This window comes from Thrips palmi, unplaced genomic scaffold (genome assembly GCF_012932325.1).
Source record: "Thrips palmi isolate BJ-2018 unplaced genomic scaffold, TpBJ-2018v1 HiC_scaffold_5, whole genome shotgun sequence".
NCBI lineage: Eukaryota > Metazoa > Arthropoda > Insecta > Thysanoptera > Thripidae > Thrips > Thrips palmi.
Genome location: NW_023144632.1, coordinates 504,660 through 522,387, shown reverse-complemented (window position 1 = coordinate 522,387; position 17,728 = coordinate 504,660). Strand labels below are relative to the sequence as shown.

The 17,728-nt window shown below is 44.0% G+C and overlaps 4 protein-coding genes across 6 annotated transcripts in view; all 4 read left to right on the top strand.

The window, feature by feature from the left end:
- Nucleotides 1–6,645, top strand: part of LOC117650393 — an 83,343-nt gene extending 76,698 nt beyond the window's left edge. The window contains exon 8 of one of the 3 annotated variants that reach the window (XM_034393799.1): nucleotides 6,355–6,645. In XM_034393799.1, the coding sequence (XP_034249690.1) occupies nucleotides 6,355–6,509 (155 nt within the window). In that variant the 3' untranslated portion in view covers nucleotides 6,510–6,645. The remainder of the gene's footprint in view (nucleotides 1–6,354) is intronic. The other 2 variants (XM_034393801.1, XM_034393800.1) reach the window with 2 other exon arrangements.
- A 1,045-nt stretch (nucleotides 6,646–7,690) lies between these two features.
- On the top strand, nucleotides 7,691–9,459 carry LOC117650707 (tigger transposable element-derived protein 6-like). Its single transcript, XM_034394289.1, has 4 exons — nucleotides 7,691–8,837; nucleotides 8,908–9,018; nucleotides 9,337–9,399; nucleotides 9,454–9,459. Exons 1-4 carry the CDS (start codon nucleotides 7,746–7,748, stop codon nucleotides 9,457–9,459), a joined length of 1,272 nt encoding a protein of 423 aa, XP_034250180.1. The 5' UTR covers nucleotides 7,691–7,745.
- On the top strand, nucleotides 9,316–11,240 carry LOC117650396 (acidic leucine-rich nuclear phosphoprotein 32-related protein 1-like). The gene is made up of 2 exons (XM_034393804.1): nucleotides 9,316–10,659; nucleotides 10,736–11,240. Exons 1-2 carry the CDS (start codon nucleotides 10,349–10,351, stop codon nucleotides 11,115–11,117), a joined length of 693 nt encoding a protein of 230 aa, XP_034249695.1. The 5' UTR covers nucleotides 9,316–10,348; the 3' UTR covers nucleotides 11,118–11,240.
- Nucleotides 11,241–11,251: 11 nt separating this feature from the next.
- LOC117650394 lies at nucleotides 11,252–14,725 on the top strand. Its single transcript, XM_034393802.1, has 3 exons — nucleotides 11,252–13,428; nucleotides 13,632–13,783; nucleotides 13,864–14,725. The coding sequence occupies exons 1-3, from the start codon at nucleotides 13,281–13,283 to the stop codon at nucleotides 14,272–14,274; spliced, it is 711 nt and encodes a 236-aa protein (XP_034249693.1). The 5' UTR covers nucleotides 11,252–13,280; the 3' UTR covers nucleotides 14,275–14,725.
- Nucleotides 14,726–17,728: the final 3,003 nt, after the last annotated feature.

Genomic DNA, 17,728 nt, shown 5'->3' with positions numbered 1-17,728 from the left:
GATGCCGTGGTGGTTCAAATTCATTGGTGCTCTAATTATTGAACAACTGGTCGGTCACCTTCGTTTGAGACCCAGCAGGCAATTTGAACCACCACGGTTGCCTACCCACAGCGCCTCAAACATGCCGAATTGAACGATCTCATCGTGTTTTCTCGCAAGTTCGCGGCCTCTGGAATCCGATGCCGTGGTGGTTCAAATTCATTAGCGCTCAAATTATTGAACAACTAGTCGGTCGACTTCGTTTGAGACCCAGCAGGTGATTTGAACCACCAGGGTTGCCTACCCGCATTGCCTCAAACATGCCAGATCGAACGATATTCTTGCGTTATCTTACAAGTTCGGGGCTCGTGGAATCCGACGCCGTGGTGGTTCAAATTCATTGGTGCTCAAATTATTTAACAACTGGTCGGTCACCTTCGTTTGAGACCCAGCAGGCAATTTGAACCACCACGGTTGCCTACCAACAGCGCCTCAAACATGCCGAATTGAACGATCTCATCGCGTTTTCTCGCAAGTTCACGGCCTCTGGAATCCGATGCCGTGGTGGTTCAAATTCGTTAGCGCTCAAATTATTGAACAACTAGTCGGTCGACTTCGTTTGAGACCCAGCAGGTGATTTGAACCACCAGGGTTGCCTACCCGCATCGCCTCAAACATGCCAGATCGAACGATATTCTTGCGTTATCTTACAAGTTCGGGGCTCGTGGAATCCGACGCCGTGGTGGTTCAAATTCATTGGTGCTCAAATTATTTAACAACTGGTCGGTCACCTTCGTTTGAGACCCAGCAGGCAATTTGAACCACCACGGTTGCCTACCCACAGCGCCTCAAACATGCCGAATTGAACGATCTCATCGTGTTTTCTCGCAAGTTCGCGGCCTCTGGAATCCGATGCCGTGGTGGTTCAAATTCATTGGTGCTCAAATTATTGAACAACTAGTCGGTCACCTTCGTTTGAGACCCAGCAGGCAATTTGAACCACCAGGGTTGCCTACCCGCATCGCCTCAAACATGCCAGATCGAACGAATTTCTTGCGTTATCTTGCAAGTTCGGGGCTCGTGGAATCCGACGCCGTGGTGGTTCAAATTTATTGGTGCTCAAATTATTGAACAACTGCTCGGTCACCTTTTGCATCGCCTCAACGCAGTGTCACAAAAACATTGCTTTTTAGCAGATGATAATTTCACACATGAAACATACTTAAAACTACTATTCACAAATGAAGGTGTCAGCGTGTTTTTACTCTCGAGTCCAGAAACCAAGCGCGTATCCTAACAATATATTATAGTATTAGGAGCTGGCGACCGGGGCGGGCTGGTTCGTGTGGCTGGCTGGCTGGCAATGAGGCGCAACCTGCGCGGAATTCGACAATGGCACCCCCTCCTCGCGCGCGACGGCCTGCGCGCAGCATTGACAATCCCTCCCCACTACAGCGCACAGGCACCGGGTGCTCGCAATCCAACGGGCACGGCGCGGCGGTGCAGGCCACGGCACAAAGGACTCAGTTTTTATCTTTGGAATGAGCCACTCCTACTCCGTAGAAGAAAACTAAACGAGTATCATCTGCTTTCATTAACGTTCGTTGAATGAGATTTTTTTTTGTGCAGCTCACCCTCAGAAAGTGTTGATGCCAGAACAAATCTAGATGCAGATCTGTGCCGGGGAAAGACGTGCGCACACGTTGTGGTACCTCTGGGAACGTTATCCTAGGGGCATGCCTGTCAAATCTGGTGCTTAACTTTGACCCAATTTTGGCCTAACTTTGACCAAGTTTTTGGACTACATAGGGTAAAGTGCCGAACATGGATCGGGGTACCAAACATGGATCATTTCTGTTTGGGGGTCTATATCTAAAGACCGGGTGACCAGATTATAAATTTCTGTCTTTCCCCTCATCGACTGACCCTTTGACTGTTCAATGTGAATCTGACAAGTTTGTAACTGCGTCTCTCTACTCTGCAGGGTTGCGTTTAGAAAGACACCTAAAACAGGCCCCCGAAAATCGATGGAAAAATGACGTTCAAAAAGGTGATTTTTGCACCCCTGATTCTGGGCCAAGCAATCACCGCAGTCACTTCAAAAATTTTCATCGTGCAATTTAGACAGACTACTTGGATTTTTTGGGACTACTGAATGCATACCTTGCTGTGGGTCCGTACGCTGGTGGGGTGATCCATGATTGGACCACCCTAACCTAACCTTAGCGAAAATAGCCATATTTTCTTGTCCTCACAACTTCCAAAGTATTCGAGTTAGAGGTACCATTTTTGGTAGCCATATGACCAGTAAGGTGAACATCAATATTAGATTTAAAAATAGTAGTCAACCCATACTTCATTTCGATCTAGAGAAGATTATTTAAAAAGTGATCCATGTTTGGTAACCTCACCCAGGAACTTTGGCACGCACTTCGATGGTACCACAACGGAGTGCCGAAAAAATTACGCAAACCTGTACGTGGTGAAAACACACAGGTAAAACTAAGGCGTAGTATTACGCCCTTCCTCAAGCGTAAAATCTTGAAGCGTACTTTTACGCTTGACTTCAAGCGTAAGAAGACCTACGCTTGAAGCCAAGCGTACTCAAGCCAGGTCAGAAATTCTTACGCCCTGCTTCAAGCGTAAAGTTAGTACGCTCAATTTCAAGCGTAATGAAAGCCCAGGCTCCATTTTACAAGCAAAGGAGAATGCGCTCATTCATCGTACAAAATCAGCTCAATTTAATTTAAGATAATTTCTCAGCTTCATGCATCTTCCACTTAAAAAGTGAACTATCAAAGAAAATTACAAAATGTATGAAAAGATTCTTGTGGGCTAAAGTCCTTAAGGCCTTTAGGACTCTATAACAATCTAGAAGTATTTATACCTGGATCAGTTCCAGCATTCACTCTTCACACACTTACCTTGTAGTGCTATCCATGAATTGTTCCCACTGGTTTGGTCTAAATGTTGATGATTTGTTTCTTACAGTCTCTAGACTGCTGAGGCTGGTTTTCATGTTTCCTGATGACATGATGACAGCCCAGCCCACACACAGACCACATAACCACTTGGGGCTGATGGGACAGTTCGATTTTACTGTACTATAAAGTTTAAGAGTATGCTGTGACTGCGAGCATAAAGATTTCTTCGGGCAACACACTGGGCACAACTTCAAAATGCTTGACATGGTGCAAATGATGAAACTGATCCGTTTGAAATAAAGTTTGTCAACATCTCTGAACCGCCATCTCTTCACCTATTCACCCTCAATGTCGAGTGCAAATAAGATACTTGTTGCTCTTCACACTGCGGGAGAGCAAACGACAACAGTCGGGTGGCGTCCGAAAGTGCACCAATAGTTCGGCCACAGCACTGCGCAGCGAGAGGACGTAAGGGGAAAAAAAAGTTGGCGTGCTGAAAGGGGAGGTCTCAAGCTTTCTGGAGGTACTTGTGCCATCACAGCACGGCTGCGGGGCAACGAGCGACACGCGCTGCAATGTACGGGAGACGTTTCTGATGCAGCCCCAGACAATGTTTTTGTTGTTGTCTCCGCCAGCCCCTTCGTTTTCGCAAAAGTGAGTTCTCGCTATTTTGCGAGTGCTTTTGTCCCTCAGCTTCACTGCAAATCACTATAAATCAAAAAACTTAACAAAATATTTGTTGTTTATTTGAAAGCTACTTCCATAATTTACATTGAAAAATATTTCTAAGAACATGGTTCTCTAATAGTGATTTAAAATAACAACTTAACTTTGTTAAAAAAAATAAAATCATCTAGTCATTCAAGAAAAGTTCATTGTAGATCAATTTTTTGAGAAAATACTTTTGTCTCTCTGTTTGGGAATAAACTTTATCGGAAATGAGTGAATTCATATCCTTCACTTATGTTAGGAAGGTTTCATTATTTTTTTTCTTAATTAGGGACATTAGCCTGTCATATTGTACCTGTGTCCTACCAAATTTAGATGGCTGAGCCTTTCCAGTGAATAATTTCTCTAGAGCCCTCATAAACTGCTGGTATGGGGATGGATATTCAGCATTCAATGTTACATAAGCTGCCAGCAAGAACAGCATGATTTTGTCCACACTGGGCTTTTGAAGAGAGGACACTAGATTGTTGGCCATGAGCAGGCTCGCACTTCTGATCTCAGTAACGCCTGTGACAAAGTTAAGTTTTTTTAGTACCACAATGAAGGGCGCCTGAATATTGCTTGACTCCATTGCACTAAGACTTTGTCTCTCCTCCTGTTGGCAAACAAAGGGAAATAAATTCAGAAATAAAATACTGATTTCAGATGGAGGATAAACATGCTCAAATGCTTACTTCCTTAACAATAAATACAGCTTTTAAACCTTTTTTGACAGCTTTGGACAAAAAAAACTCGTGGACCTTAATCATGATTTCCAAAATGTCACTTTCGGAGTCTGTGCCTATAGGGTCAGTTGGGGTAATAATGGGACAGTTTGAATAATAAGGTTTCCACAACTCAACAATGGCGAGTTGGAGTGTTTCTAATGCTTTTAAAGGATAGGCTACTCTGTTCCACACCATTTGGCGTTAAAATAAGATCAAAAAGTCATTTAATTTTGCAGTTGTGTAAAATAAACTGTGAAAATTCGGACTTGTAAGTTTGGGGTAATAATGGGACACGCTGGGGTAAAAATGGGACAAGGGCTTAGCAGAGGTAAAACAGGCCTCAAAGTTTTCCAAATAGACACCACTTTATAAAATTCGATCCGTCTCAACACGAGGAACAATAAATGTCATCACATGCCACCGGTTCGGATGAATAATGAAGAGGCATTGCGCTTCAAAAGAACTTGGGTGCAATTTGACCTTTTGCGACTATTTGTTAATTTCAAAGCCCATTAACTTTTTAAATATCCGTCCAAACCCATAGCATGTGTTGACATTTTTTGTTTGTATTGTCGAGGCCTATCTATTTCCGTTCAGAGATGTCAATTCAAACAACTTTGGAAATTTTCTCCCCAAAGGCCACAATTTACCATTAACCAAGTGTCCCATTTTTACCCCAGGAGTGTCCCATTTTTCCCCAAAGTGGTGTCCCATTTTTACCCCACAGGAAAATTCTACAATTGCAAGTTAACGAATGCATTGATGTCAAAATGAGTTGGTGGATCGAAATCCTCGTTCTTTTAGCTTTCCAACACACTATAATACTTAACTTTTCTGTTTATGGGGGGTTCTGTAGTGTTCTAATTAGATGACCTCTGCGGCAAATTTTTCCAACCTTAAGAAAACCCATAATTGCCATGTTTTGCTTGATTTCTTAGTTCTCATTTCTATGAGCAGTCATTGTCCCGCCGAATGAAAAATGGAATACTAGACACCTCAATGAACATTTTAAGCACAAACATGTCATTGTAGGACGTTTTAAAATGCCAAAACTCGTCAACTTTAGAAAGTGTCCCATTTTTCCCCAAGTTTCCAGTGTCCCATTATTACCCCAACTGACCCTAATGCCAATAGTAATGAGGTAATCGTAAACCATCTGCAAGCAAAGCATGGGTCCATGAAAGCACTTTTCAAGAAAATCAAAACATGAATCCAAATTGTTTTCTAGTATTTTTTACCATTTCAGGCACTTTCAAATAAGGATATTCTAGCAATAGCTCGGAAGGTGTCCTTGAGCTACGCTCTTCCTTTCTGAACCTGTGAGATTTCTCTAGGAGTTCTTTAATAGCTCTCCGATCACAATTATTCTTGAGCTCTCTGGTAGCATCTTGTGCTTCAAAATCCAACGGGTGCATGATGGATGGACTGTCAGAAATAAAAGTAGTATCAGAAATATTGATGTAATTCTGTTATATTACTATGATTGAGGAGGCAAACTTACCTGTCTTCAGAATTTTCCAATGTTTCTTGAGTGCTTTCCATTGCTTCTTTCTTTTTGTTGTTCTTTCTCTCTGCACTGAAGGACTTCTGAAGACCCACCTTGAATGATTCCTAATTATAATAATGGAAGTATTAGACCACATTTGATTCAATTATTTGAAATAATGAGAAGGATAACTGTTGATATACTTACCCAATAATTTTCTTCTTCAGTATTGAGGTTTGGATGGGCATCGCAAACTTTTGTTGCAAAGTTAGTCCATTCCTCCCTATCAAGATACTCTCTCCCCCTTGATTTCCTTCGAATATAATCTTTGCAATCATGATAAATGGGGCGCATGTTCATATTTATTCTTCTCTTGGAGAGTTCTGTTAAACTCTTCCCACCAAAGCTGGGTATTCCAAACACCTTTTCATCTAATGTCCGAATCTGTAAAATTTTAAGGAAATTGATTAGTTTTTAAAAATTGAAACTGTTGCCTAATTGAGATTATTTTGGCTTTTCACCTTCTCAGGAATCCGCCCGCCACGACTTCTTCCTGAAGATGTTGATGGAGCACTTGCTCTTTCAGTGGAAGCAGCTGTTGATGCAGGAGGCGTTGGCCTGTTGTTTGAAGAACGTGGAGAGTTTGGCATTTCCTCATTACTGTTCTCTGGAACATTGCTCTGAGCTGAAAGACGTACTCTGGGTGGAGTTTTATTTGGTGAAATTTCTCTGTAGTTTCTCTTGGTCACATTCCTTGGAGAAGCTCCTGTTCACGGCAAATATAAATTGTGTTTTTAGAATGTTGCATGATTTCTCGCGTTATATCATAGTTCTTTTACTTACGTATTTCTACTGTTCCAACTGATCTAGGAGTCTGCACTGTTAAAAAATGGTTGTACAGAAACAACCAGATGAGTGAAAATTTAGTCGTTCCAAAACATAGAATTTCATCATGAACCAAAGCGAAACAACTGTCGTTGACTCAAGTCAGCGACAATTTGTCGTTGAAGAACAATATTCTTGTTATCACCCTTAACGATACAATTTGTGTGGAAACCACATCTTTTGCAATTACAGTACATCCACTGAGAATCCAAACGCTATATGTATAGCGTCAATTGGTGCGATGCAAAAGCATTGCACATGAAGTGCAATACCTCCCCATTCCCATGCATTAGCATAGGGCATTTTCGGGACGCATCGCACGTAAGGTGCAATATGGCTATCGCATTGCACGTATGGTGCGATACCTCAGCTGCATTGCACCATACGTGCTATACTCATAGCGTTTGGAATCTCAGTGTCCCGCCTATAACGTTGCCCTCTTAATACGTTTTCCCGCCTACAACGTTGTAAAACGAAATTCCCGAGTCAAGTCCCTAGTAAATACACCCGCATTAAACGTTTCCCGCATTTAACGTTTTCCCGCCTGTAACGTTGCAATTTGGCTGCATTTCGCCCTCTTTTTTTGGGGTCAAATTGAGTCTAAACGATCCGAAAATTGGCAAAGACGATTAACTATTGATTTCCAAGGTTTCTTTTTACGATCGAAGTATGTCCCCCCCCCCTCTCCCCTTCCATGCATGTCGAACTTTCCTTCCCTCCTCGAGGACCTGCTGGATGCAAACACCTGTCGTTAGCAACTATTCTAAATAAAATGACCGTCGTACTCGATATCAAGTGCAAAAAGAAGGCTTTCTGCTATCACCTCCCTAGTGCCATTCTCGCATGGCAGCGCGGCACGACAAGTCAAAACAACGCCACAGTTCCAGGAATCGGCCGGGCGTCGAGAGCCGGGCAGCGAGCGCCCCCCACCCCTCCATTCGCCAGCTTTCCCACCCTCGCTCGGCTCAGTCGTCCGCGTCGGCAAGCTGTGTTTATTGTTTTTGTGTTTGTGTTGTGCGTCCTGTAAATGGGAAAATGCCGTCGAAAGGAATACAGGGCATTGAAGAGCCCGGCAAGCGAAGAAAGCTGAATGTGTCGGCGAAACTGGAGATCTTGAAGAGAGTTGATGAGCGTCCCAACACGACGAAGAAGGCCTTGGCCAAGGACCTAGGTTTGCCAGTGACAACTTTGCAGCAAATAATCAAAGATCGGGTGAAGATTGAGAATGCAGCAACACTGGGAAATCTTGAACAACACCGCATGAAGGCTCCTAAATACCCAGAATTAGAAAAAGCGCTGGTGCAGTTCATAACCCAAGCCAGGTCGATGCCTGTGAAAATTCCTGTGAATACCAGACTTCTCAAGACCCAAGCAAAAACAATTGCTCTCAGGCTTGGAATCACTGACTTCACTGAAAGGTCGGGAGGGTGGTTGAGCAGGTTTAAAAGACGCAACCGAATCCTCTTCCGCAAGGTGTCGGGTGAGTCGGCCGACGTTTTCGACGATACTGTTGACGCTTGGCGAAGACGTGTGCTCCCATCGCTTCTCAAAGGATACGAACTGAAAGACATCTACAATGCCGACGAGTTTGGACTTTTTTTAAATCTCCTACCTGATAGAACAATGTGCTTCTCAACAGAAGAGAGCTCTGGCAACAAGCAATCAAGGGCTCGCTTGACCATCCTGCTGGGCTGCAACGCTGATGGGACGGACAAATTGAGGCCGTTAGTGATTGGAAAAGCGAAAAACCCTCGTTGTTTTGCAAAGATACGCTCACTGCCATGTGATTACTCCGACCAAGTTAATGCGTGGATGACAACAGACGAATGCACCCGGTGGCTAGAAAAGCTAAACAACAAAATGAGAATCCAGAAAAGGAAGATAGTGCTGCTGTTTGACAACTGCCCCTCGCACCCTCAACAAATCCAACTGTCAAATGTCAAGATGGTCTACTTGCCAAAGAACACAACATCAAAGCTCCAGCCCTGTGACAAAGGAATCATAAAAAATGTGAAGCATTACTACCGAACTCGCCTGGTGCAGCGGCTCTGCAATCTCATTGGAAAACCCAATGTTGAAAGAAAAGACTGCTTGGTAAATGTTTACCAGGCTCTTCACTTTCTTCAGGTGAGTTTCTATCGAAATGACAGTGCAATAAAAATTGTCTGTTAAGTGCTAAGAATTTTTTTTTTTTTAGTGGGCTTGGAATCAAGTTAAGGCCGAAACAATTGCCAATTGCTTCAAGAAGGCGGGTGTGAGGGAATTCACCGAAGCAGATTATGCAGTGGATGACGCTGAGAGTGCGGAGGCTAGACAGCTGGCGGCTGACCTTGAGCGCGGTGCACTTGGAGGCCTTGGTCGCGGAGGACGCGGCGCAGCTCGCGCCGCTCGAGGTGCCCGTGGTGCCCGTGGTGCCCGCGGTGCTCGAGGCGCTGCTCGTGGCCCTCGCGGTGGGCGGGGAGGCCGCGGCGGTCGCGGCCGCGGCGGTCGAGGCTCCCGAGGCCGAGGCTCACGTGGGCGCGGTGCTGCTCGCGGAGGCCGCAATACACGGCGCACAGTGGGGCGAAAACGGAAAAAGTCGCACGAAATTATTTTCTTCACCAAATTTTGTGTATCGTGTATTTAGGGGTCGCTGAATTCATTTCTGACGAGATTTGATCGTGAAAGGCACCCTAATGGGCGGAGCCAGGTGCGTGAAGGGGGGTAAAACGAACCTTATTGCTGAATTCTCGCAAAACTTTAGATTTGAGGGTTTCATTGGTAGTGAAAATCATTTCTGAGGAGATAAGAAGACAAAAGATATACCCAGGAGACGACCAAACGCGCCTCTTGTGCCGCCTATTGGTACTGGCTGCACCCGAGGCCTGCGAAACGTTGCATGTCTTGGCGTAACAGCATGACCACGGAAGTTGTATCACTATCGGTGGCAGTCCAAAACGATGTCTGGTGTGGCACAGTGTCTGGCAGAGCTGGCTGGAGTAGCCAGCGCGCGTAGCGCCTCTGCCGTCCTCTCCCGAGGGCGCGGTGCGGTAGCGGCGGTGTGGCGCGGCGAGACGAAGTCGCATGTTTGACGTCGATTTGAAGGAAAACGGCATCGAACGGCATCGCCGGACGAAATGGACATGAAAGTGGGGTCACCATAATATCTCACCACGGTGCCCGACCGGTTCGCAAATGTTCGCAACTCGACTTATCCCTCGTCAAAAAAGTCGCAGACGACGATTTTCGCAAACATTTGAAGACCCGCAGTTTCCACACTTTTCGTTTGAAACCGATTCCAATGAATGTACTGGACTGCTTGATTTTTTGCCTTTCCAAAAACATATAAAACATGTTATTTTGCTCTGCAACAGCGATAGGAGTAGCCTTTCTTACCCGACCCCCGCCAAATGTATCATTTTCTCGCAAAATTGCTCTACTTTGAGGTCGCTAAACGGCAAGTAGTAGTTATTTGAGGTGCACAAAATGTTCGTAACTGTATAGAATGGTCCTTTCTGAGTTCAAAAACGTCGGCCCCATCCCTCTGGGACAAAAACGGCGAAATCGGACTTACGTGCGACTTTTTCCGGTTTCGCCCCACTGTGCGGCGCTGCTCTGACTCGGACTCCAACAACGATGTTGACGACGAGCTGGAGACCATGGAGACCAGCTCAGAAGACAGCTCGGAAGAAGAGGACGACAATGAGCCTGAAGACGAGGAGAACGAGCTTGATGACGACCGTGATGAGGACGAGGCGATGGAGGTTGACCGCGGGCAGCAAGCGACCGCCGAAGAAGTGGCCGAGGACGCCGGTGAGTCCGAGGACGGCGGCGAGGACGGCGATGAGGACGTCGCCGAGGACGGCGATGAGGACGGCGCCGAGGACGACCGGTCCAACGCTGGTGGCAATGACATTGAAGAGGAGGACACCGACGAGCCAATCCCTATCGACAGCTCTATCAAGGACCAGTAAGTTCAAATAAATTCAACCAGCATGTCTCGAATTCCAAGGGTAGTGTCTAATGCTTGTGTATCCTTGATTTAGATGGGACGACGTCTGTCGGATGCTCGGTCTGGAAGCCGGGGTTTCTTTCCACCTGTACGTGGCCGCGGACGATGACCCGCCTGTCAGCGAAGTATGGACTGCGGAAAGGTTTGCCGAGGAGCAGATCGCGCTGCGCCCAGTCACGGAGGAGCCCAACGTGATCGACGGCGAGGAGGAGGAAGACGGAGACGACGTGGAGCCGCCCCGCCCTCTGACAATGGCCGAGGGCTTGGAAAGGCTGGAGGGGCTTAAGCGGTACCTCTGTCAACAGCAGGACCTACCTGAGGAAATGATGGCCCTCGTGAGCCGTTTAGAAACCTTTCTTTTGACATCTCAAAAGAAAAAACAAACTACAATTGATGATTATTTCAAGTCCTTGTAACAGCATGCAACAGCATGTGCACCAATTTTATGTTTTAACTAATAATATATGATTTTAGTTACCTAATTAGAAACCAAACCTGTAATTAAACCATTTTTTTCAAAAATAAGTTGTCTCTTTTTTTAATTTTCACTAAGTATCAGTACATACATCAATCAATCAATGCATTTCCTGTTATGTTTGCTTTCCAGCAGGTCCTTTAACTCCCCACGTCTTTAATAGCCAAATTTATCTAAAGAACTAACAATTAGCCCCACAAAAGCTTGAATATGGGTTATTTATCTCTAGACTGACTCGGGGGGTCGTTTTACACTTGAAAAGAACGGTTTTAATTGATACCCGCTAATAACGTTTCCCGCCTATAACGTTGCGAATCCGCGCAAGTGGACCGCAACGTTATAGGCGGGATGTACTGTATCTGCTCAATTAAAGCGAATTATGAAAATTCATCTAATTTGTTCGCCCAGTCATAGTGAAATTACTATTGATAAAAAAAGAACCATGCAAAATAAATTTAGCGACAAAAGTTCTCCATGAGTACTTGTCGCAGACATAACAAAATCTTTTTCGACTTATAATACTTGTCGTTGACTTACAACATTTGTTGTTGGTCAACGACTTGTTTTTGAAAGTGGACTGTTGATGTGTTATTACAAGTTAGTCGTTGTGAAATTATCCTTTAGTTCCTGTACGACTATGGTTTGACAAGCTATTCGTTCCACAACAAATCTTGTCGTTAAAAAAATTAGCGACAAATGTGTCGCTAAGTTACTACAAAATTTTTATCAGTGTGTGGTCTTCTTTGAGTAGGCTGTGCTACAGCAGCGGGGACCATGAAATATGGTGGTTTGACAGGTACAACTATTCATGGCACATAACATAGGGAAAGGGGAAAATTAGACTTTCGATGTAAGAGTGAGTCCTAAGACAATAAAATTGGAAAATACAACTTACAATTTTGCATCATGTGCTCGTAACGCTCCTCCATTGTTCTATATTTTGCCCTCTCAACTGCAGGCATTGTTCTCCATTCATCATCAGCAAAGTACACAGAAATGTCAGACCAGTCCTCTTGGTCTGCATCTTCATCAAGTAAACTAGAAATAGAAAATTTTGATGACAATTCAATCAAAATACCTGCCACACTTACAATAAATTCAACACCAAAAGAGTTAAACCCACTCTACTTTGTTTACAGTTATAGGGAATGACTGTAGATACTCACAGTTCATGTTCTAGAGCAGCACTGTTATTTATAAAACTCATCTCTCTTGCTTCTAAATCAACATCTTGATGATCAGGAGAGGGACTTCTTTCATCAGCAATTGCATTATCTTGATCCTGTCAATTGAAGTGCATGACAAAGTTGAAAGAACAGTGCAGCCAGACTCTTTTTGTTATTGTTTAGAAATTGGCCTACCTCCCGCGATTCTTCCCATTTCCGATAAAGGTGTTTTGCAGCTGCCATGTCGTCAAACGCATTGATTAATCTAAAACTATGGTTTCAAGTAACTTATTGGAACGTTCAAGGCGAATTTACGAAATCTTGCAACGAACGGTAAAGGATCAATTCAACCGCCAACGTGCTCTCCAGATCTGCCAACATATGAAATAGGACCTTTCCTTATGAAACTATTGATTTTAAAAACAAAATGTTTGCAAACCATGTCGCTTCACAGCTTTATTATATATCGGTACACCACACATTATCGTATTTTCTTTCGAAACCTTCTTTACATTTCTTATTTTATGTCGAATGGCAAAATTCTTCGTTCTGTTGGTAAGTGTGTCTGCATCTCAACCCCCATCCCCTTACCCCTCCTCCCCACCCGTCCCCGTTCGCTCCACCTAGCTCCACCCTCACCCCCTCACCCTCTGCTCTTGCAGTGTGCCTGTCTCTGGAGGCGTGCTGTGTCGCTCTGTGCTGGAGGCCTTGTCTGTCGGTCGTGGCTGTGGCCGTGTGGCCGTGTGGCCGTGACCATGCGTCTGTCCTCTACAGTTCTAGCCATTTTGCTATCCTGCCTACTTTTCGTTTCAATTCAAGGTGCGTGATGTGCGTTTGCTGAAACCATTCGCGATCCAGTTGTTCCTGCTGGCTGGCCGTGCCGTCATCGCTCTGATCAATCATCGCTCGGGGCGCTGCAACTGTCGTCAATTTATCTAATGTTTATGAACATTTCAGGGAGGCTAAATGATCCAATGGCATCAGACAGTGAGGACAGTGAGATCAGTGATCTGGAGGAAGTACTAGCTGGAGATGAGTTATCTGAGAACGATATCAATGTTGTTGATGCATCGGGTGAAGCAACAGGTGAGCAGTAAAAAAAGTTCTTGTTGCTCCAATGTTCTAGTGCTTGATGCAGCACAGCTAGAATTTTAAATTTTACTTTAGTTGAAAACGGTCTCTCTTGTTTGGTAGAATTACATTTAAGCGTCTTGAAGGGAAGCATATCCTATACTTTATTTGCAAATGTTTTTTTTTTTTTTGAATAATTCACATCGTTTGTTCTTTAGGTGAATCGCATGGATATGCTGTTAAGATTCAGCAAAGAGCAGCTGAATTTCTGACATTTATCAAACAGGAATGTGTTACTACTCAAGTTACAATAGACAATGTTGTGAGGGGAGTTGATGATCTGTTTCACCTTTACAACAAATTTCTCAAGGTTTGGCCCCATAGTTTTCTTACTGAGTATTTTTTTTTTCTCTTAATTTTAACTTTTTCTTTCTTGTCTCATTTTTTCAGGCCCGCATTTTTGAACTCTCAGAGACTGACTTAGTGAAGAAACAGGATATAGAATCACTCTTCGCTTACATGAATCAACAAACCATTTTTGAGGGTGTCCAAACCAAATACAGGCTGGAAAAATATCAACGCGCCAACTGGGATGCTCTGGTTCCTGAACAAGTTGTATATGCTTGGAAGAAAATACTGCTTCATGGCAAGGTTCGGCAGGTTCCTGCTAAGTTTGGGTATTATGTGGACTTCTTAAAACAGTTAGAATCGATTCTTCAATGTAAGGATATCTTAAATTGTGTGGACAACCCCAAGCCTCCATCAAGTATCTTCAAATCTGCTTTAGATGGTTATGTATACCAAAATCATCCGGTTGTACAAAAGCACCCCAGCGCTAGCAATAATATTTTACTTGGATGATATCAAAGCCGGAGATTCTTTGTCGTCCTTTACAAGTCTTGGGTTGAGAAATTACCTGTGGTCACTTGCCAATATTTATCCCGAGGTCAGATCCTCAGTACGAGCTATCCAGCTACTTGCTCTCTCGAATGCAAATCATGCTAAGGAAGTGAAGAATGCGTCCATTCTGAAAAACTTCATTGAAGGCATCAACAAATTGAGCAGTGAAGAGGGAGTCACGTTCAACATCAATGGGGTTCCAAGAGTTTTACATGGGTTTTTGTTATTTGTAATAGGAGACTACCCAGCCTTGGCAAACATTGGCGGCTTTAAGGAGTCTGCCTCATTTGCCTTGAGGTTCTGCAGACAGTGCATGGTTACTCAAGGTGAAAAGAGTGAGAAGTTTGAGGAATCTCAAGTTGTCCTGCGCTCTGCTGATACGCACCTACAGCAGCTTGATGCCTTGGAGGGGAATAACAACTTTGAAGAAAGTGAAGAGGAAGAGAGACAACAACATGAAAAACCCACTGTCAAGTTTGGAGTCAACTTCAGAAGTCCTCTGCTTCAAGTCAACTATTTTGATGTTACGCAATGTCTCCCTCAAGACATCATGCACTTGTTTTCCGAAGGAATTCTGGAGACTGAGTGCAGACTGTTACTCGATCATGCTGTATCATCCAAGAAAATATCTCTTCCTGATGTGAATAACTATCTGAAAGATTTGCCAACTGGAAGACCCTCACCAATTGAACCCCAGCATCTCAAGAATGGGCTACGCCAAACTTCCTCTCAAATTCTGATGCTAAGTTGTGTGCTGCCGTTTCTTTTAAGGAAGTGCTGTGAGCCTGATCGTCTACAAAACTTCATTTTACTGCTGATGATACTAAGTTTGTGCTTGTCCCATGAGCTAATAATAGGTCATGCGCCTCTTTTGAAAAGGATGATCAAGCAGTACTTGATGAAGTTTGTTATCCTGTATCCTGGTAAATTCACAGCCAAACATCATTTTTTAATTCATCTACCAACTCAGCTTGTCCTTTTTTCTATTTTTACGGAACAGTGGGACATGCGGTTTGAAGCTTTCCACGCTACCCTGAAACGATTGGCAAAAGTCCTCCACAATGCTAAGAATTTATCTTTCCTTAATCACACGCATGTGTGCTCTGCAAGCATTCAAGATGTACCAGAACAAAGCCAACTACCTGACCCACTCAGTTGTGAAGCCACAGGTCAAGGAGAAGATGAAATCGTCCCAAGTTCCACATGAGATGAAGATAACTGCTTGCCTGAAACTGGTGGAAGATTGCGAAACTATTCAATTAGCAAGTTTGAAGTGGTTTGGGACGGTTTTTGCTGAGGGTGACACATTATTGATTGCGCCAAAATCAGCAAACAACATACTTCCAAAGTTTGCCACTGTGGTTGACATTTTCTGCATTCATGAAAGGTATGTCATTTTGTACAGGGAACTCAACACAATTGCCTACTGTGTCGATCTGAATGCATATGAAGTAAAGTGTGAAAAAGTGGCTAATATTGAAGCAATAGACATCACAGGAAATTGCAATGTTTTAAAACCAATGAACATGAAGTATGAAGGAGTGGAATATGTCATTCTAACTGCAAATAACCAACCAGAATATCTCTGATTTGCAGTAAGTAATTTTATGTTAAACTATTTTTCCCACATTATTACCTACCCACAAGTATTTTCTTGTTTATGTTCCTTTTAAAATTTAAGTGCTGTCTTTGCTACCTTATTTTAACATCTGTACTTTGATACATAGATTATATTTGTAAAGAAATCTGTATATTAACATCCAGAATAAATACTCATTAACAATTGTTTCCATCATGGTATCATATCATCCTTGCCCTCAAGTAAGAACCAATTGCTACCGCTGCCCTACAAGTTCTGAGATTTGATGGATGCAGGGAAAATATAATTGAAACTTGACATCATTGAAAGCATTCAAATCTACCTTGCGAGTATTCCTTTAGCAGTATGTTTGGAAATAAACAATGCCATACATTTAAAGTTAGTAGAAATTATATTACTAAATTTAAAATTCATGAAACGAAAGCAAGGAGTCACAGCCGTCTTGAATGGGGTCTCTCAGTTAAAGACGATCCCGAGTTGTGAAGGCCCAGTATTCGGATGGTAAACAGCTTCCAGGACACGAGATGTTTTAGCCTAAAGAGAGACAGAAGGAGAAAGAACAACACTTAAAAATTAATTTTGACTGTCAAGGGAAATCATAGTATTTTAATTTCTATTAATGAAGGTTCATCTTTGAGAATTAGAGCTTATGAAAAGAGATGACGAATTTAACAAGCTAGGGCCCGCCCTTCCGTCGAACCGAGTTGCCAGCTCCGCTTCGCTGCGCCGGCAACTCGGTTCGACAGGGGGCCGGCCCAGCTTGGCCCGCCGGCGGCCTTTTCTCGGGCCTTCGGCCCTCGCATCAGACCCAACTTGGCAGTTGAAGGCCCGGGCCTTCGGCCCGCTCGCATCACACACACACCGTGGGCGGGTAAAGCGAAGTTATCGATGTACCATCGTGACTTAGGCCCGCCCTTCTATTCACAATATGCAATAGTCCTTACACTTTTTACTCCAACTCTCCTTAGAATATGCCCATTTCATTTGTCTCTTCGCCCTTATTCCGAAAATACCCATATTTGCCATGCTACTGCAACTCCTTGCAATAGAGGCACAGCAGGAGCGCAAAACGAGTCTGTCGCACTTTTTCCCATAACTCATGAAGGCGGGCTCCTAGACCCCCCTTCCGACCCCTCGTTGAAGAGGTCTTGCCAAGACCTATCGAAAACTTAAGTAAAAATTTTCAGTCGGTCGATCCCCTTTTTTCAAGATCCTGATGTGACTAATAGACGAAGTAGGGCTCCTGGACCCCCTTTCTGACCCCTCGTTGAAAAGGTCTTGCTGAGACCAATCGAAATCTGCAATAAAATTTTTTAGTCGGTCGACCCCCTTTTTCGAAGATCCTGATCTGGCCAACTTGTAAAAGCGGCCGATAGGGTCGGGACCAGGTCCATTCATCTTGTCTCGTCGCCCCAATTCCAAAAATACCCCTATGTGTCCTGCTAGCACCAATAATGGCGGAAATCCCCCTCCCGCTCATGTAAACCATGATGCACCTGCAGCAGCCCTTGTGCGACCCGGACGGGATTTGCACCACCAGATTATTTGATTGGACGGTAATCCTGAAGTACCCTCCAAATCTGGTTACTGTAGCTCAACTCCTTTCTTGTACACAGACGCCAACAACAACAACAACAACAACAACAACAACAACACACAGACACAAAGGCAAATGCATAGGCCCTCCCCCTATTTTTTGAATAGAAGGGCGGTCCAAAAATACCCCGATGTGTCCTGCTAGCACCAATAATGGCGGAAATCCCCCTCCCGCTCATGTAAACCATGATGCACCTGCAGCAGCCCTTGTGCGACCCG